This window comes from Aethalodelphis obliquidens, unplaced genomic scaffold (assembly GCF_003676395.1).
Source record: "Aethalodelphis obliquidens isolate GAN/ISIS:26980383/991018 unplaced genomic scaffold, ASM367639v1 scaffold38, whole genome shotgun sequence".
NCBI lineage: Eukaryota > Metazoa > Chordata > Mammalia > Artiodactyla > Delphinidae > Aethalodelphis > Aethalodelphis obliquidens.
The window spans coordinates 11,280,078-11,299,783 of record NW_020837982.1 but is presented as its reverse complement, the minus strand read 5'-3'; the positions used below and the strand labels follow the sequence as shown (position 1 = coordinate 11,299,783).

The 19,706-nt window shown below is 53.5% G+C and overlaps 1 protein-coding gene across 5 annotated transcripts; it reads right to left on the bottom strand.

Moving 5' to 3' along the window:
- Positions 1 to 138: 138 nt before the first annotated feature.
- Positions 139 to 11,607, bottom strand: ARHGEF15 (Rho guanine nucleotide exchange factor 15). Of its 5 annotated transcripts, XM_027131013.1 has the most exons (16): positions 11,516 to 11,607; positions 8,948 to 9,606; positions 8,354 to 8,686; positions 8,043 to 8,097; positions 7,198 to 7,256; positions 6,884 to 7,095; positions 6,602 to 6,762; positions 6,277 to 6,429; positions 6,013 to 6,142; positions 4,641 to 4,715; positions 4,446 to 4,538; positions 4,197 to 4,357; positions 3,961 to 4,113; positions 3,718 to 3,800; positions 3,503 to 3,607; positions 1,497 to 2,034 (listed from the first exon to the last, which is right to left on the bottom strand). In XM_027131013.1, the coding sequence occupies exons 2-16, from the start codon at positions 9,555 to 9,557 to the stop codon at positions 1,883 to 1,885; spliced, it is 2,535 nt and encodes an 844-aa protein (XP_026986814.1). In that variant the 5' UTR covers positions 9,558 to 9,606; positions 11,516 to 11,607; the 3' UTR covers positions 1,497 to 1,882. The 5 variants fall into 5 exon arrangements, with proteins under 5 accessions (XP_026986813.1, XP_026986812.1, XP_026986815.1 ...); XM_027131012.1 differs by having other exon boundaries at positions 139 to 2,034; positions 6,884 to 7,256; XM_027131011.1 differs by lacking the exon at positions 11,516 to 11,607 and having other exon boundaries at positions 139 to 2,034; positions 6,884 to 7,256; positions 8,948 to 10,289.
- Between the last annotated feature and the right edge of the window lie 8,099 nt (positions 11,608 to 19,706).

Sequence of the window (19,706 nt, the reverse complement as noted above, 5' to 3'; positions counted from 1 at the left end):
TAACTTCCCCCCACCTGCTCCCCCAGAATGTAGGCTCCTTGAGGTCGAGGCCTTTGTCTGTTTCATCTCTGTGTCCCCAGATCCTAGAAGAGTGCCTGGCACATAGAAGGCACTCAATAAATAAGTAGAATTGAAATAAATTAGACACAGAGATGCTTGGCTGGTCAGTAAAGGATCTTTATTGCAGACTGATTGCGCTTTGTGTCCTTGCTGCATCTTCATCCCCCGCCAGAGCCCCATCCATATCTGGCTCTGCCAGTCCTCTTCCCCAACCCGCAGCAGCTCTCTGCTTCAGCATCTGCAACCCTCCCCCCATCACACCGCCATAGATCCCTCAGGAGCTATGAGTGTGCCAACACACCTTGCACCTGGTCTCCAAGCCCCAGTTCCCAGCAGAGCTGACCCCTGCTCTCAAAGGATCCCTTTTCAACCAGCCCCTCCCCCTAATAAAGTCACTTTGGAAACCACTGCTTCTTTAAGCACATGCTCCCAGGAGAGCCTCAATGCAGCTCCACCATTTATTGAGGGTTTCTCGTATGTCAGGCACTGTGCTAGGTGAGTCCCCAAAGTCATGGCCATGCCAAATGCCAGCGCCTTTCTCCCTCTCAGTCTCCCAGAGTCCTTGCATCTCCAGTGGTCGGCGTGGCAGTTTCTGTCCTGGGCAAGTTGCCATGCATGAGCTGAAGGGAAGGTGTGACGGCTTAGCTCAGGGATGACCTTGTGCCAGGCCCAGGCCCCCACTTGCCAGCAACTGTCTGCTCCGCTCTGTCTCCATTCCTCACCTCCTTCTGGCATCGTGCGGGGGCAGTCTCTCATCTGGAAGCAGATGCTCTGGGTGGGATTAGGCAGTAATGCTGGTTCTCTGTTCTCTCCCCACTGCTTGGCCCAGTGTTTCTGTGCAAGGACCAGGATGAAGGCAAGAAAGCCCTAGAGGCTCAGCTGGCCCGAGATCCACGGCTCCTGTTTCTTCACTCAACCCTGGGACCCAGAGCCAGTCTGAAGCCCGAGGCCGAGGCTGAATGGCTGGTATAGTTCAGGTTGGAGGATCCTCAGGTAGGGATTACGGAGACCGAACCCAGGCCTCTCATCCCCAGCTCTGGCCTCTGGCTGCCAACCACACCCAGCACATTCTCCTCTGGAGCTCAGACCTAGTGTCTTTCCTGAGGAGACTAATAGGAAAAATGGGGAGTGAGGGGAGAAATCGAGGATTCAATCATCTGGGAAGGGGACAAGACCACACACACATCATGTTCAGCAGAATCACCTTCCTTGATACGTATACAGACATGTGCACACACACAGATTCTCTGAGACACACACTCTGGATTCTTCTAGAAGAGAGGAAGTGGCTTAAGAGGACACAGGAGGCACCCCAGGAATGGAATCTAATACTTCCCAGACTCAAAAGGCAAGACGGTCGTTGCTATAGCACCAAGCAGGGTTCCTACTGGTCTCTTGGGCCCAGATCACCATCTTCTTTGGCTGGATGTGTCCCTGCTGTTGGCTATTTTCTCCTAGGACTTTATCTCCGGTGCAGCCCTCTTTCAGCTGCACTGACCTAGCTTCCTCTTTCTTGGCTGTGAGCATAGCAGGGATACTCATTGGCCAGAGGCTCAGCCAGCTCAGCGCCCACTGGCCACTCTGCACTGAGCCTCTGTCTCCACTGGCAATCCACTCAAGCCATCTTCATTCTCCCTCATGCGTGGGCTCAGACGGCCCTGTTTTCATTGGCTGCCCAGTCCTGAAGCTCGGTCCCTATTGGTTGCCACTGAGGTAGCGTTTCCACTGACAACAAATCCAATGGACGGATGGGCTTTGTCTCCTCTGTGCCAGGCTGCCAGCTGTCCCAACTTGCGCCGCCACCCCGTCCCCCCGGCCTGCATTAGGGCTGGGGGGCACTGGGGGAGCCTGAAGAGGACCCAACAGCCTCCAGGAGCCTCTGGTGCTGACGAAGGTGCTTCCTCCTCTCGTGTTCCCCCGTGACTTCACACACCAACTGGGCAGGGAAGGCCCCAGGAAGCCCCTTCAGCCAGCCTGGGGAAAGAGAGACAAGGGCCTAAGTGGGACCGGGGCAGGGGGCAGGTCAGGACGGAGAGGAGGCCCAGTGGGGTCTAATGCCTGAAGGTCATGGCGGGTGCGGGGATTAGTGGAGAAGCCTTGGAGAATTGGTAAAAAGGCCATTAGAGGTGGAGGAAACGTCAACATCAAAGAGGGTCGGGGTCCTTCTGCTCAGTGTTATGTGGCAGCCTGGATGGGAGGGGAGTTTGGGGGAGAATGGATACATGTATAAGTATGGCTGAGTTGCTTTGCTGTGCACCTGGAACTATCACAACATTGTTAATACGCTATACTCCAATAAAAAGTTAAAGAAAAAAAGAAAAGAGGATCGGGCTCCCTCCTCTGTCAAGCCCTGCGTTGACTGCTCATCTCACGCAGAGTGAGAGCCAGACTCCTTACAGGAACCTACGAGGACCCACGTGATCTGGTCCCCGTTACCCCTATGATGTCATCTGCTTCTCCCCGTTTTCCTCACTCCCTCTAGCCACACTGGCTTCCTTACTGCTCCTCAAACACACCGGCCTGACTCCTGCCTCCCTCTGGGACACTCTTCCCCCAGACACCACGTGCCTAAATTCCTCACCTCCACCAAGTCACTGCTCACACGGCGCCTCCTCAACAAGGTCCCCCTCAACCTCCCTACTTAAACATGTAAGCCTACCCAACCCCGGGACTCCTGACCCCCCTTGACTCTGCTCCACTTTCGTTTTCCCACAGCACTTACCACCTTCAGACAGTATAATTTACTTACTTTTTTTTTTAACATCTTTATTGGAGTATAATTGCTTTACCATGTGGTGTTAGTTTCTGCTGTACAACAAAGTGAATCAGCTCTATGTATTCATATATCCCCATATCCCCTCCCTCTTGCGTCTCCCACCCTCCCTATCCCACCCCTCTAGGTGGTCACAAAGCACCGAGCTGATCTCCCTGTGCTATGCGACTGCTTCCCACTAGCTATCTGTTTTACATTTGGTAGTGTATATATGTCAATGCTACTCTCTCACTTCATCCCAGCTTCCCCTTCCCCCTCCCCTTGTCCTCAAGTCCATTCTCTATGTCTCTGTCTTTATTCCTGTCCTGTCCCTAGGTTCCTCAGAACCTTTTTTTTTTTTTTTTTAGATTCCATATATATGCGTTAGCATACGGTATTTGTTTTTCTCTTTCTGACTTACTTCACTCTGTATGACAGACTCTAGCTAGGTCCATCCACCTCACTACAAATAACTCAATTTCGTTTGTTTTTATGGCTGAGTAATATTCCATTGTATATATGTTCCTTATTTATCTTGTTTATTCTTTATTGTTTCTCCTCCACTAGAATGTATAGTCCAGCAGGGCAGGAATATCTGCGTGTTTGGTTCACTGGTGCCGAGAACAGCGAGTGGCACCTCTAGGTGCTTAATAAATATTTATTGAATGAATAAGTAAAAGAATCTCTCACCTTCGGGGCTCTTGTATAGGTGCTTGTGGGGAGCCCTGGACTCCAGATTCCGTCCCTCAGTCTTGGCAGGTGTGGAAGTCTCTGAACAGAGTTCCTGGGAACAGTCTGGTCGGGGTGGGTGACATTACAGTGGGATCCAGACTCTTTTTAGCTTCTCCCCATTTTCCCCTGAAGACTCACTTTTCCTTCCCTCCTCCCCTCTAGGGAACACTCACCACAGTCCTCATAGATGGTACCCGGGGAGCAGGGAAGGGGGCCTGGGGTAGGGAAGGCTCCCAGCCAGCGCTGCATGTCTGATCTGGTGGGAATATAGGGAAGGGTCACAGTTGGCCCCGGAGATCCTCCTGGGGGTTAGTTAGGCACGGGCTTCGGAGGAGAGAGATTAGGGAGGAGGGTGGTGGACTCGGAGAGGTCAAGTGAGGGTCCCCAGGGTGTTTTCTGAAAGAGACACAACTCACAGGGATGAAGCTTGGAGTAGCCGGTGGGTGGGACGGCCCTGGTGGTTGCTGAGAAGGGAGAGGCGGAACGTAGGTGGTCCAGATGGGTCCGGGACCTGCTGGGCCTGGACCAGGGAGCGATGGGCATAGTCCAGAACCTGTAGCCGCTGCCCACTGCCCAGGGAAGAGGAAGTTCAGAGGGAGAGCAGGGGTCCAGCTGGAATCCTGCCTGGGCTGCCTCCCTCCCTGAGACCCACCTCTTGGGCTGAGTGATGAGCAGCAAGTCACTAAAGAGCAGCAGGCAGAGGGGGGTGAAGCGGGGGCGGGAGGCGAAGAGCACGCCCCCCCTTCTGCATCCTAACTCAGTCAGCTCCCCCTGCAGCTCCAGGCGCCTGGACCAGGAGACCAGGGGCAGGGCCTGTGAGGAAGCAGGGAGGAGGTTCTGACTTCCCTGCAGCGCCAGCACCGCGGGGAAAGGGAAGCAGGGAGCCCGGGCAGGATCTGACCTTGACTTTGTGGAAGCGCAGCCTCTGCGTGAGCCGGATCAGCTCCTCTGTCTGCTTCATGCGCCCCACCTCGGCGCTGCACCGCTCAATGATCTGGGTAAGGGGAGCCAAGTCACCCACCCCCACTCCCTTCCACCCCTTCCATCCCTCCCTACCGCCTCCTCACCTCCTCCAGCCCCAGCATCCCCCTCCAACCTTGCTGACAGCACCCAGAGCCTTCTGGGCATTCTCCTGGCGGTTGGACCCCTCCTCTGTCTGGCGCAGGATATTCTGGGGATGAGGAAGAAGGGTAATTGGGCCCCTGCTCTGTGGCTCTGGGATTCAGAGGGGCTGCAGCTCAGAGGACCCTGCCTGGCTTGGCATTTGGGGGTTCACAGGGCTGGGGGACCAGCCTCACCACTCGCTGTCTGCATAACCCTGAGCAAGTCAGGTTACCTCTCTGAGTCTCAGTTACCCCATCTGTAAAATGGGGATAACTCCCACCTTCCATACCATTAGCATTGTTGTGAGGATTCTGCAAGCAAATATACGTAAAGTACGTAGCAGAGTCTTTGGGACATAGTAAATGCTGAAAAGAGGGTTGCTATTATTTTAATAATTATTAACCACAGCTATTAGTACAAACAATATAGCGTGGGGTTAAGAGTGCCTGGATTTAAAGTTTGTCTCCATCAATTATTATCTGTGTGACCTGTGGCAAGTTATTTAACCTCTCTGAGCCTCAGTTTCCTCATCTATAAAGTGGGGTCAATAAGAGTTCCTACCCTCACATAGTCGTTGGTAAGGTTAAACGAGCGTATTGCACTTAGAACCATGTCTAGAACAGACACCCAACAGTTGTTTAGCTACTATGATTAATATCATCATCATTATTATGTTGTTGTTGTCTGCACTGGGGATATATAAAGCTGAATAAGGCAAGGGCACTGAGGATCTAGCTGGGGACTCTTCATATTGAGATTCCCCATATCAGGCGACCTAGTTTAGGGAGAAGTTTCTACTCTGCAACAGAAGAGTGTTTCTCAACCCACTAAGGAATCTTTTTAGACATTTTTTCCCTAATCGTTCGCCCCCATCAAATTTTAATACCACAAATATACTGTGTATCTATTTATACACCCTGGCCCTTTGGAGTACCACAAACCATTGGAATATTTAAGAACGAGTTTTTGCCTCCTTGAGAGTGGTATCACCCCACTGGGAAGGCATACGGTCAAAGACAGGACTGAGAGGACCTCAAAGACCACTCATCACATTCCCCCTGAGACCTGGAGAAAGGGACTTGCCCAAGGTCACTCAGCCAATTAGTGGCAGAGCTAAATCTAGAATTCAGGTCTCTAGCCAGAGGCTCTTTTCCTGCACGCAGACGGCTCCTTGAAACGTTTGGGTAGCTCCAGGTAGGGTTTGGTGGGTCCTGGTTGGAGAGGCCCCGATTAGGAGTCCTGACTTAGGGGATTCTTGTGTTTGTGGTGGGGTGGGAAATGGTGATGGTGGGGCAGGAGGCCCCTGGGGAGAGCTCTGCAACGGGGTTGGTGGGGCCGAAAAGGGCCCAAGCCAGGACGGGTACCTGCAGCAGCATGCGGAGCCGCGTGATGCGCTGAAAGGGTAGCAGCAGGAAGGACGGCAGCGGGAGCCGCTGGCACTTGGGGAGGCTCTGCAGTCGCCGCAGCTCCGCAGAGAAGCGCACGTTCGTGTCCCTGTAGAAGTAGGCGCAGGCTGGCATCTGCCTCGAGGCCCCGATCTCCCCGCAACCTGCCCTGGCCTGGACCCCGACCCTGCTCCCCGTCTCCCGCCAGCACTGGTGATGTGGCCCCGCCCCTGGGACGCTCACATCAGGCGGCTGTACGTCTCCTCCTGATACTGCTGGTTCCGCACGTAATCCACGTACACGGAGAAAGGCCCCACGGCGTGGGCGTGCACCACGTCGCACAGGTCGCTGATGTGGGGGGAAGAGCGCACACGGGACAGTAACTTCCCTAGAAACCTGGGGGAGTGGGCGACAAGTAATGGAGGGGGGCAGAGAGCCAGGTGTCCCGGCTTCTCGAGGGAAGAGCTGGGCACTAAGTGGGCCCTGGAGGGGAGGCCCGGGGACAGGAGAGCGCTGAGGAGTGCTTCCTCCCGAGGCCCGCTTGCGGAGAGGTGGCGGCCCCACTGACCGCTCACTGACTCCCTGGACGCGCTGCACGTTGGAGAAGAGGGTGTGGTGATCCCGGGGGGTGAGCGTGTCCCGGAGCGCCTGGCTCAGCACAAAGGTGTCGGTCAGCAGCCGCAGGGAGCGCAGGTACGAGGCCTCGGATGTCACCACCTCGAACAGGCTCTGAGGAGGAACAGCAGGGCCTTAGTGGAAAGCCCAGCTCCCAGGCAGCCCAGGCGCCAGGTCCCAGGCTCCTCCCCCACCCCACCCCACCCCCGCCGCGCCCGACCCCAGGTGCATCCACCTCCTGCATGCGCCTCTCCTGGGGGCTGAGGGTGTCCAGGAGGCCGCTGGCTCGCACAGCCGGAAGCTCCTGCCACAGCGTGTTGCGAGGTCCGGGGGGCCGGGCGAAGGGGGGAGCTTCCCCAGGATTTGCTGAAGAGGGTCCCCCATCCTCACTGACCCCCCACAGCTCCTCTGACAGCACGGCTGCTCGATAGGTCTGGTACAGGGGTTCTGGAGAGCAGATGTCGCACATCAGCGAAGTCCAGTGCCCCGGAACCCTTGCCCACTGCTTGATGGTCTCAGCAGGGACGCCCCAGGTGCAGAGGCCCTCACCGTCCTGCAGGGGCAGCTCCCAGTTCTGCCCCTTCAGCTCCTCCAGCTCCTCAGCCTCCCTGTGGAAAGAGAAAAGGATGGAATGCTCCTCACGTGACAGTGTAAGGGGGTAGGTTGTGTGCAGGGACTGCGACCGAAGCCCAGATCGTTTTATGTGCCTGTTGTGTGTGAGGCCCGGTACTAGGTGGGCCCCATCCATTCCTGCAGTCCCAACTACTGTGCACCGGCGACTTCCAAGCCTCCATCTCCAGGGCTCTCATGGAATGACCATGTCCTATGGGTGCCTCGGTACAACTCAACATGGGCAAGCCCAGCTCTTATACCTCCCCGCTCTGTTCTGGTCATCAGCACCACCATGCACCCTTTCACCCAAAGTAGAAGCCCGGGAGAATCAACTCCAGTAAATGTTGGTTGAATAAATGGATGGCCTCAGATTAACTCTGATAATGGTGGTGAAATGATTAACAGGCCCAGATAACACAGGAGAGATGTTCCTGGTTGATACATGGATTCGCAGGCAATAATTTCGACAGAAGCTCAAAGTGGGGGAACTAAAATGGTTTATTATGGCCCTGGCTCGTCACCGATATCAGACCCCAACAACTTTATGAAGTATTTGGTATGTTTACCCCCATTTCACAGGTGAGGAGGCTGAGACCCAGAAAGGTTAAGTGACTTGTATAAGGTCACACAGCTGATAAGGGACAGAGCTGGGATTAGAAACCGGCACTGCTTGTCCCTAGAGGCCTAGGCCTTCTTCACTCCACACTCGTGGGGGTGGGATTCAGGTGGACCCGAAGGTTAGTCTGCTCTCAGGTAGGAATAAGGGTGGGAGTGTTTGGTACCTGCCCTCCGTGGTGGCTGGAGGATCGTTCTGAGGGACGCCATCGGGACTGTCCCCTAGAGAGAGAACCAGAGAGAAGAGAGAAAGCCTCCAGGATCCCCAGCCCAGGCCTCCTGACTCCCGCCCAGCAGAGACCGTTACTGTAAAAACTACAACTCCGGTCAGTCCCAGAGCAGCAGCTGGTGGAGGAACAAGAAGCCCAGGGCCTGCTGGGGGTTGTAGTGAGTTTGTGTTCAGAATGCTCCACCTCCACCCGGTGGAGCCCAGAGGCTCCTTCCCAGCCCAGAGGTCCACTCCCTGGGGGCTCGGTACCTGTCTGGATTCCATCTTCGGAGGGCAGATCGAGATCTGGCTGTGGGGCGTCCCCAGAGCTGGTGACGTCCTGTCTGACCCGGGTTGGTTTGGGGGGCTTGAGGGGTGGCAGGAGTTTGCGCTCGGCAGTGGAGCGGTAGGACGTGAGGACGACTGGGGGCTGGCCGAGGCTTGGAGGGCTGGGGCGGGAGCGGGAGGTCCGCAGTGGGGAGGCCCGGCAGGGCACCCTGGGGCCGTCCTCATAGCCCCCCAGCGGCACCCATCGGAGCTCCAGGCCGGGCCGGGCCACGTGGCAGACACAAGGGCAGCAGGCAGGGCAGGCCAGCGCAGCATCTGTGGGAGACAGGGGCGTCCTTAGGACACCCACCCTCCCCAGGCCTCCTCCCTCCCCTTAACCCGCCCAGCAGCAGGAACATGGAGGTCAGCCCTAGGCATCTATCCCCTCTACCCTGACTCTCTTCAAACCCCCCGAAATCTGAAAACCAGATTTTCCAAACATGGAATCCAGTTTTTAAAAAGTAGCCCCTTCAAGTACCCAATCTTAAAGCCCTGAAAACAAAGAAGAGGAGCTGGATCGAGCCAGCCCGGGCTTACCTGGAGTGCCGTTCTCCTGGGACCCACTCCCAGCGAGGATGCCCTGCGCGGTCTCTCTCTCCCCATTCACATCCGGTCCCCCAGGAGGACCCGGCTCCAGGGCATCTGGAGCCTGGACCTTGCCTTCAACCCCCCATTCGAACCTGCCAGCCAGTCTCCGCACGGTGCCTGCGGCCGAGGCAGAGCCATCCTGGCCAGGGGCCCGGGTCGAGTGGAGCAGGGGCAGAGCCGTTCGGGGTGACCCGGAGGGTTTGGGTGGGGGCACTGGAGACTGGGGAGCGGGTTCTGGGGAGATGGAGCGCCGGGACACTGGGCTGGGGGTGCCGGAAGGCGAGTCTGGGGAAGTCTGGGAGTCGAGGCTGGCTTTAGAAGCTGACGGGGGCAGAAGGGCTGGGGGCTTGAGGGACGAGGCTGGGGGCTCCCAGAAGATGGGGGTGCACATCAGTGTTGGTGCCTCGTTGGCAGTGAGGGGAGGTTCTTGTGGAGAGGAGCCGTTGTGGTGGGCTCCCGGGGACTGGGCAGCCCGGGGGCGAGAAGGGGGGCGGGGCCGGATGATCCGAGGGGGCTTCTGGGTAGGGGGTGTTGCTGCAGGAAGAGACTGAGCTGACATCTTCCTCCGAGCTCTTCCAAGGAGTGGGGTACACTGCTGGAGTCATCCCCTGAGGAAGAGGGGCAGAAAGAGAGACCCTTAGTGCCCACGAGTAGACTGAGGCCTGCGAGCAGAAACGTTTGCAAGTAAATGAGCCGAGATTTCAGAGTCAGGAGGGAAGGCGGGTACACTTCCTCTCTTCCCATCTCCACTGTCTTCTCCCTTTACCTCTCACCCCTCCTTATTCCATTCCCTGAGGACTCTGAACCCTCCCTGGCACCCCCAGCCTCCATTGCGCTCTGTCTTTCAGCCTCTGCTGCCCCAGTCAGGCCAGAGGAGACAGTGAGGCCAGAGTTGGGGCGCCTGGGTAGAGACCCAGGCTGGGGGAGGGGTGCCAGAGAACTGGATCAGTAAGGGCAGTGGGGTGTGCCGGTAGAGCCGCTGTGTGTCTACCTGATTTATTGTGTTTTGTGTCTGTAGTGCGTGCTGTGGAGGTTTGTGTGTGTGGTTTAAGCGTGAGTGGACATGGTGTGTTTCTAGTGCTACACGAACGGGGTGTTGGATGCTGTGTTTCAGAGTGTATCTGTTACACGCGAGTGTGCAGTGGGAGCGTGGAGTACACAGTGTGTCTAGCGTGTTGTGTGAGATGGGGCTGCAAGGGTGTGTGTGTTCCGTGCTGTCGTGTGGGGCGTATGTGCGGTGTGCAGCTGCCTGCGCGCCCGCCCGTGCCTGGGCCGTGAGGGATGCATCACTATTTCCCTGCTCCAACGGGCCCTCCGCCCCCATTTCCCAGTTCCTCTCTCTGGACTCTCCCTTTCCGGATTATTTTTAGTCTCCTTTTCCTGCCATGAAGGTTCCTGGAGCCTCTGACCCCAAGAGACCAGGAGGCCCCCGCATGGTCTCTCCTGCCCCATACTCACCCCTGCCTGTCTCCCAGCCCCCCACCTGGTCCCGGAGAGATGCCCCGGTGGAAGCCTGGGTCCCGCCAGGATGCCTAGAGGGTGGTCAGGAGGCCAGACTAAGGTGAGGACCAATGGTGCCAAGACGCTGGGGCCTGGGCTCACTTCCTCCCGCCAGGAAGGCGCTGTAATCCTGAGACGGCAGCAAGGTCCGGGCTGGGAGACCTGGCGCCCCCAAACTCCCCTGTGGAGTCAGCAGGAGAGTCAGATCCCTCCAGGCCCCAGATTGGTTTTTGAGAAATGATGCAGGGTGGGGGCTGGGAGCTGTAGGCTGGGAGTCTTGCAGCTCAATGGCCTCTGTGTTCTGGCAGGAAGCTCCTTAGGTGACCCCGGGCAGTAGCCTCGCCAGCTGGCCAGCTCCTCCCCAGCCCCCCCTCAGAGATCCCTGCCCCCCTCAGGTACCTGCCCTAACTTCCTTCCCCCGCCCCCCACTCAGGCCTCTCGCAGGGATCCAGGTACTCGGCCCAAGCACTCACCCTCGAGGCCTCTCCACTCTCGGTCACCTCCCGGGGCCGAGTGAGTAGGGGCAGGAAACAGGAATCGGATCCTCCTCCCAACCGGACACCCCCCCCCCAAACCACACCACACTCCACATGCGCACACTGGGGCTCTGGAAGATGTGAGGGACCCCAAATGCCGGGTTTCAGAGGATAACAGAGTCTGGGGAAAGGATGAAACTCAGCCGTGGAGAGTGGACTGTTTGTGCACGTTGTATGTGCACGTCCTGTCCTGGGTCCGCATGGCTGTGTGGACAGCGGCCGGGGGTGGACAGGGGTGGGGGTGAGGACAGGGTGGCAATGGCACTGGCTGGGCTGGCGGGAGGGCGTGGGCTCCAGACACCTCTGGATCGCTGAGGGATGGGGTGTGTGTCCCTCGACGGCGTGTCTGACCATCTCTTCCACACCTCGCATGACAGCCTGTCCCTTTCGCATCCAACCTGTCCCCGGGGGGTGAGTCAGCCCATTATCTCACACCAAGGGACCCCACCGCCCACCCCGGTTTCCCCCTCACTAAATTTACCTTTATCTTTTTGGAAGCGGTTTCTATTTTCAGCCCGTCCTGCCTGCCCCTTGGAACAAGGAACGCGGGGCCGGGTCTCTGATGGTCTGTTCCTGTGTTTCTGGGGCGGGAACTGAAGGCCCAGATTGAGATCTCCGCAGAGGAAGCCAGTTCCTCAGCCCCACCCGGCCATTGTGTCAGGCGAGCGTGTGTGTGTAGTGGACCAAGGGGTCAGTGTGAGATCTCAGTGCACCCCAGGTGGATATGCCCTCTGTTGAGCCCCCTGCCTGCTCCCCATTCTCAGTCCCTGTCTCTCAGGGTCCCAGCCCCTGACTCTCCCTGTCCCCCTGGGAGGCTTTGATGTTGATTGGCTGGGAGCCAGTACCCCTGGGGGCGGGGGCAGTGGGCAGGGGTCCCTCTCACCTCTAATTTGCTCTGTGATTGAAGAGCTGAGTTCTCAGGGCTCAGAGTGTGTCATAAAAACAACTGAGGGGGTGGAATGAGCCACACCCCAGCCTGGGAAGTAGGGTAATGAGAGGAAGATGCAAGGGCAGTTAGGAACTCAGGGGGCCTTTGCCCACGCCCAGGTGCTTGCTTTTGCCAGACTTTCTCACACACACACACACACACACTCCAAACAAGACACTAAGAAGAAAAGCCAGAAAACTGGGTTAGAACATATATTTTAACTCATTTTTCCTCAGAGTAAAAGACAAAAGTCCAGAGTAAAAGACAAGGTCCGACAATGAACCTAAACCTCTCCTCTGAGGCACATTCCTGCCCCAGGGCCTTTGCACTGGCTGTGTCTTCTGCCTGGAGACCCCCTTCCCAAGACATCCCCATGAAAGATTCCCTCACCTCATTTCTCAAATATCGCCTTCTCAGTGAGGCTGCCCTACCACTCTTTAAAATTGCGTCACACCAAATTCCTGACCTGCCTTTTTTCCCATAGCAATCATGCCTTATAGTATATAGTGTATTACTATTAAATTGACATAGTATGTTTATAGCTACATACACATTAGAAAGTAAGCTTCCTGTCAATAAATAAATGATGACATTTTAAAAAGAAGAAAGTAAGCTTCCTGGAGGCGTGATCTTTATCTTTTTTGTTCACTGATATACCCTAAAATTCTGGAACAAATTCAGGCACATAATAAGAGGTGCTTAATATTTTGATGAATTGAACAAACTGAGTTGAATCCTCCCCACAGCACTACTCCCCTGGCTCTCCTTTCCTCTCTCTCTCTCTCTCTCTCCCCTAGATTCCAGGGAGACAAAATCTCTACAAGTGTGCCTCAGAGACCCTATCAAGAAAGCCAGATACATGTGTGTAGCAAAACAAATCCTGTTTTTTGTTTTTACTAAAATAGGAATGTCTTTATTAGTTTTACTACTTACAACAATAACATTTAAAAAGATAACTGGGACTTCCCTTGGCGGTTCAGTGGTTAGGACTCCACACTTTCACTGCCTAGGGCACGGGTTCCATCCCCGGTTGGGGAAGGAAGATCCAGCAAGCTACACAGCACGGCCAAAAAGAAAAAGAAAAAGATAACTAACCCCAAAGTGCTGGTTGTCGGCTGCAGACATGTTGGCACTTGGTACGACATGAACCACCCCAGCTCTGCATGGGGGTATGGGCACAAAAAGGGGAATTAGGTGGGCTGGGCCGCCCATGCACCTTTACCTGTCCTTCCTGGCTCGTCTGAGCTTACTTCCTTGTCCTCTCTCTGTCCTTATCAGAGACCCACCTGAAGGCTTTTCACCTGCCTGCCTGGTGGGGAGAGACTTCCTCTGCTCCCAAAGGCAGGATAGCATGTTTTGGGGAACTAAAGTTCGCTGGAGCTACACTGAGAATGTTCTAACACTCCTGACAAAGAGGTTCCATTTGGCCCCCTGCTCAAAGCAACCACAAAGATGAAAAGCATGACATTTCAGATCTATACAAATCACCGTCTATTTATGCCCCATCTCATTCCGAAAAGAAACTTAGCTCTGAAAATCGTATCGTGTGATATGTGCCAGATTATTTTTGCACAAACACCTTTTATTTATTGTACAAATATTTTTGCAAAGGTACTGAAGATTTTTATTTTATTTATTTATTTATATAAATTTATTTATTTATTTATGGCTGCGTTGGGTCTTCGTTGCTGCGCACAGGCTTTCTCTAGTTGTAGTGAGCGGGCGCTACTCTTCATTGAGGTGTGCGGGCTTCTCACTGTGGTGGCTTCTCTTGTTGCAGAGCACGGGCTCGAGGTGCGCAGGCTTCAGTAGTTGTGGTGCACGGGCTTAGTTGCTCCGTGGCATGTGGGATCTTCCCGGACCAGAGCTCGAACCACCCGTGTCCCCTGCATTGGCAGGTGGATTCTTAACCACTGCACCACCAGGGAAGTCCCAGAAGATTTTTAATATGATACATTCTTCCACCACCCCAACAAAGCAAAAGTTTTCTCTTTTTCTACCTTCCAAACGTGCCATCATAGTTTCAATTCTGTTTTCTGCTTCATAACTATTTGCCATGTCACTACATACATGGACTTTGTAATTATAATTTTTCCTGGAAGGTACTATTGCATCAACTAGATTTTGTCACCCTGGTAACAGCAGTAAAAGTCTTCTGGGAAACTCTTCATCCACCACCCCACTCCATGCGGTTCCGGTGCGACCGTCAGTCACAGCAACCTCCTCCTGCCCACCGGAACCAGATTCAGCCAATCACAGGATCCCATTCCTCTGGCCACAGAGACTGGCCCAGGAATGAGCAAATCACCCATGCCAGGATGTCCTGCCCTGGGTCTCTGGGAAAGGGCATCTTTCTCTTTCTTCCAAGGTCACAAAGCAGGAATAATATAAGTCTGGAGCAATCTGCGTCTTGGCCTCCCTTTCCCCACAATGGAGGAAACTAGTCAATAGTGAGAGAAAATGAGCCCCACACCGGAGGGAAGCAGAACCAAGGGATGGAGGGGGCCTGACATCATTTAAGCCCCTTGGACTGCTCGGTTTCGGGGGCCACTGAATTCCCTTTTGTGCTTAAGCTAGTTTGAGCTGAGTTTCTGTCACTTACTGTTGAAAGAATCTTAAACGCTATAATTCATTCTCGAGTGCAGGCCATTTGGGCAGCTTCCAGTTTTTGGCATTACAATTAATGCTGCAGTAAACATCTTTGTGAAAAACAAAATACTTTCAATTTAAAAATGATTAATGGGCGTTCCCTGGTGGCCTAGTGGTTAGGATTCCTGGCTTGCACTGCCGTGGCCTGGGTTCAATCCCTGGTTGGGGAACTGAGATCCTGCAAGCTGTGAGGTGCAGCCAAAAAATAAATAAACATTTTTAAAAAATAAAAATGATTAACAAAGTAGCCCCAGAAGCTTCAAGGTGGTTGGTCTTGATTTTGCCCAAAGATTCTTTGCTGGAAGGTTGGAGGAGTCCTTAGGTCTTTCTATCTCACCCCTTTACCTCCACATCAGGTGGCTTCGACCCTCCTTCAGTCCTCCTTACGTCACTCACCTGGTTGTTAGGAAAATCAGGTAAAGTTTGGCCAGGCCAAGAGGCAAGGCATGGGTGACCATCTGGGGAGACCATAGAAGTGGAGAAGCAGTGAAGAGGAGAGTAGGCCCATCTGGAGAACTGTGAGAGGGAAGCTTAGCTGATATGAAAAGTGGGGTATGAGGCTGGAGGAACATGTAGCGGCCACCCCACGGGCAACCGGACAGGGCAGTAGAGGCACTGAGGTTTCTGAGCAGGCGGAGGAGTGGATGGCAGGAGTTTTAACCAGTTGCCCACCCATTCCCCCTCTTCTGGTACCAGCACCCAGTTTTCTTTTGGGAACCCGCCCTTCCATCATTCTAGGTCCACATGGCCCATTCTGGGGGGAATGTATGGCCCAGAAGCAGCCAGTCGGCACATTTCCTCTTCCCTAGCTACCGAGATTGGTTCAGGGGTGAGCGTGTGACCCAAGCAGGGACAAAGCTTAATTCATGCCAAAAAAATCCCTTCCAACAGGAGAGGAGCTCATGATGAAAGAAGTGCAGAGTCCCACTGGCCGCTGATAGGGCCAGGACATTGAACTCCAACAGAATCCTTCATGGAGTACAAAACACCTAGGCCCTCTTTTCTGTCTAGAAAGCTATTAGGGGTAGGTAGCCTGCCTGTGGTGTGGGATAAATCAGGAAGCGGGCAGTGAGGAAACGCTGGCCCGCTCTGGGAATCCATGCAGGTTCTAATCTGTGCGAGGATAGAGGATTCTGTCCAACTGCCACTAGGTGGAGGGTGAGCACATCAGGTATGGGGCCTGGCAGCAAATATGAAGCTATGGGTGTCTAGGCCACCCCAGGTAGAGGTGCAGAAGAGGCACAGCTCCGTGCCTTCCAGGCCTCTGCACCGTTCACTCTCCCCTCTCCGTGGTTTCACCCCTTCTCTCAGACCTGGGGCCATCTTTGTGCTTCCCCTCCACTCCTCTCACACGTGTCTCAGGACATTCATACCCAGGGGGAAACAAAAATGATAACAGCCTATGATAATCAACACAGCATGGTATTGGTGAAAAAACAGACACATAGATCAATGGAAATGGGCCAACACAAATACAGTCAACTGATATTTTTTAAAAATTGAGGTATAGTTGATTTACCATATTATATTAGTTTGGGATGTACAACATAGTGATTCAAAATTTTTATAGATTATATTCCATTTATAGTTATGATAAAATGTTGGCTCTATTCCCTGAGTCAACTGACTTTTGACAAAGGAGCAAAAGCAATTCAATGGAGAAAGGATAGAATTTGCAACAAAACTTCCTGGAACAACTGATATCCATATGTAAAAAAGACACAGACCGGGCTTCCCTGGTGGCACAGTGGTTGAGAGTCTGCCTGTCGATGCAGGGGACACGGGTTCGTGCCCCGGTCCGGGAAGATCCCACATGTCGCAGAGCGCCTGGGCCCGTGAGCTATGGCCGCTGAGCCTGCACATCCAGGCTCCCTGTGCTCCGCAGCGCAAGAGGCCACAACACTGAGAGGCCCGCGTACCGCAAAAAAAAAGAAAAAAAAGACACAGACCTTACATCATTCACACTCAAAAAAGATCATGGACCTAAATGTAAAATACAAAACTATGAAATTTCTAAAAGAAAGTATAGGAGATAATCTAGGTGACCTTGGGTTTGGCAATAAGTTTTTAGATACAACACCAAAAACATGATCCATGAAAGAAAAAAAATTGATGTTAGACTTTATTATAAGTAAAAACTTCTGCTCTGTAAAAGACACTATTAAGAGAACGAAAAGACAAGTCATAGACTGGGAGTAAATATTTGCAAAACACTTATCTGATAAAGGACTCTTATCCAAAATACACAAATAACTCAAACTCAACAACAAACCACCCAGTTAAAAAAAAAAAAAAAAAAAAAAAAACAGGGAAAAGGACTTCCCTGGTGGCGCAGTGGTTAAGAATCCGCCTGCCAATGCAGGGGACACGGGTTCAACCCCTGGCCCGGGAAGATCCCACATGCCACAGAGCAACTAGGCCCGTGAGCCACAACTACTGAGCCTGTGCTCTAGAGCCCAAGAGCCATAACTACTGAGTCCACATGCCACAGCTACTGGATCCCGCGTGCCTAGTGCCCGTGCTCCACAACAAGAGAAGCCACCGAAACAACAAAGAGTAGCCCCCGCTCGCCGCAACTAGAGAAAGCCCGCACACAGCAACGAAGACCCAACATAGCCAAAAATAAATAAATAAAATTTTTAAGAAATAAAAATTAAGCTTATTTTAAAAAAAAATAACACTTTAAAAGTTGTCTATCTGGGGCTTTCCTGGTGGCGCTGTGGTTGGGAATCCGCCTGCCGATACAGGAGACACGGGTTCCTGCCCCGGTCCGGGAGGATCCCACATGCCGCGGAGCGGCTGGGCCCGTGGGCCATGGCCGCTGAGCCTGAGCGTCCGGAGCCTGTGCTCCGCAACGGGATGGGCCGCAACGGTGAGAGGCCCGCGCACGGCAAAAAAAAAAAAAAAAGTTGTCTATCTGTAGGGCATCTGGATATTAAAAATGAAAGGCTTCAGCAGTGTTTCTAAAACTTTAGCACATATCAGAATAACCTAGACGGTTTGTTAAGCCCCTGTCAGGCCCCCGCCTTCAGTGCAGGAGGTCTAGGATGGGCCTAGAGAATCTCTATTTCTAGTAAGTCCGCAGGTGCTGCTGCTGTTGCTCCAGGGACTGCACTTGGAGAATCACTGGTATAAACTCAAAGATTAAAACAATGATGAACTCTCATCCTATAAGCAGATAGGGTAGGGGGTCCCGGAGAAAGAGAACCCCACATGGCTTTCTTGACATAAGAGAAGCCATTTTAGGTCTAAGCCATTTTGTGATCTCAGCCTGGCCACAATGTTTGCCCTAGAGCAGGTCTCAGTAATTAATGATCTTAGGGGAACAAAAGAATGCAGGAACAAAGGCAAAGCATTCAAGAAGCAACAATTCAGGGATAAAACAGAGTCCTAGGTCCTCCTCAAGGGATATGCATAACAATCTGATCTTTTTAGTTGTTCTACCGGAACCAAGATCCCCCATGCAGGTGGAGGATGGTAAGTAACTAGGGGCTAAAACCGCAGACTGGTGGGAACCTAATGATATTAACCTTCTTCAGATGCTTGAGACTTCAATCAACTAAAGCTTGGACTCCAGCAACCTTCGCCCCTATTCTATGTTGATTCTTCTTCTGCTCAAGCCCCTTCACGAATAAGCATACACCACCCAAACCCATTCACTAATATGCATGTATCCTTAGCTTAAAATGTCTCCAATTTTGCTGTTCGGGAGACACTGCTTTGGGAAAGATCCCCTGTGTTCTCCTTACTTATAAATCCTTCCTTCTCCCACTCTTTGGCTTGCTTGTGTCTTTTGGCTCGACACTCACCAAGAGATGAATTCAGTTTTCTGAGTGTCAATCCCAGCCAGCAGGTGGAGGCATTTGGGGAGCATCCCTTGGAAATTTTCAGGGGACCCTTTCAGAGCCTCTCCTGAGAAGCCCCGTTATCTGCTCCACCCCTCGTGCCTAGCCCAGAGGCTCAATGATTTAGCAGTACACTGGGGAGATAAGACCCAGACTCAGTCCCCCAGCCCCGGTGGGGGGGGGCATCCAAGAACTCCCAGAGTACTGGAGGACTCAGAGTAAACAACTGCTAATCAAATGAGAAACAAGGGTAAATGCCTGAGGAGCAAAGCAGGATGGAAGTGGCTAAAAAGCTTCAAGGATCAGGAGATGAAGTTCAAGATGAAGAGTGATTTGGAGGTCACCAAAATAAGGGTGCAAGGACTTTCACCGGCAGTGGGAACAGGATATACACGGGCACAGGGTGACTGATAATTGAGCATCTAGAGAAAAATGCAACACTTTCACTCAGGTTTGTGCAATAAATAATTATCATTCTCACTTTACAAAGGAGGCTCTGAGATGTTAAGTAGCTTGCCCAAGGCTACCCAGCTGGTAAGCAGGAAGACCCAAACTGGAACTCCAAAGGCCTCTGAGTCTAAGTTTGGCGGCTGCCTCACACACTGCTGTGCCCCCTTGCCTCCTCCTCCCGCCCCAGAAGACATCCCCTATCCTCCTGCCACCTTTCTCCAAGCCTTCCCCCCTCAACCCCTTCCCAGCTAGCTTCCCTAGTCTCTTTTCTCAGAAGTTCTTGCGTAATTAACCATTACCAGGCTCAGGAACTAGGAAAGGAAGGAGTCCAGAGTCTCAGGACCTCTCCCACCACTCGCTGGCCCTGTGTAACCTAAGCCCAGGGATCAAAATCCCGCCTTACTTAGCCTGTCTGGCCTTCTCCCTGGTTTGCTGTGAGGATCAAAAGAACGTAGGGATGTGACTATGTTCCCTCGCCATCCTTCGGGACCCCTTCCTCCGCGCCCGCAGCCACCACACCCCCGCGCTGGAACCTACAAATATTTTACCAAGCCTAAGGAGATCTGTCCCGTCCAGTAGGTGTGTCCCACCTGCCTCGCGGGAGGAGCCGCAGTTTCCGGGCTCTCCTGGCGCCTGAACCAAGAGGGAGTGGACCTACAGTTTGGCAACCGCACCCGGCGATGACCCGGGATACAAGGCGAAGGAGGGGAGCCCTCCGCCCGCAAGAGCAGCAGCCCAAAACATGCAGGTGAGGGACTGCTGCCTCCGTACTCGGCCTCTGCGCCCGTCCAGTAACCCAG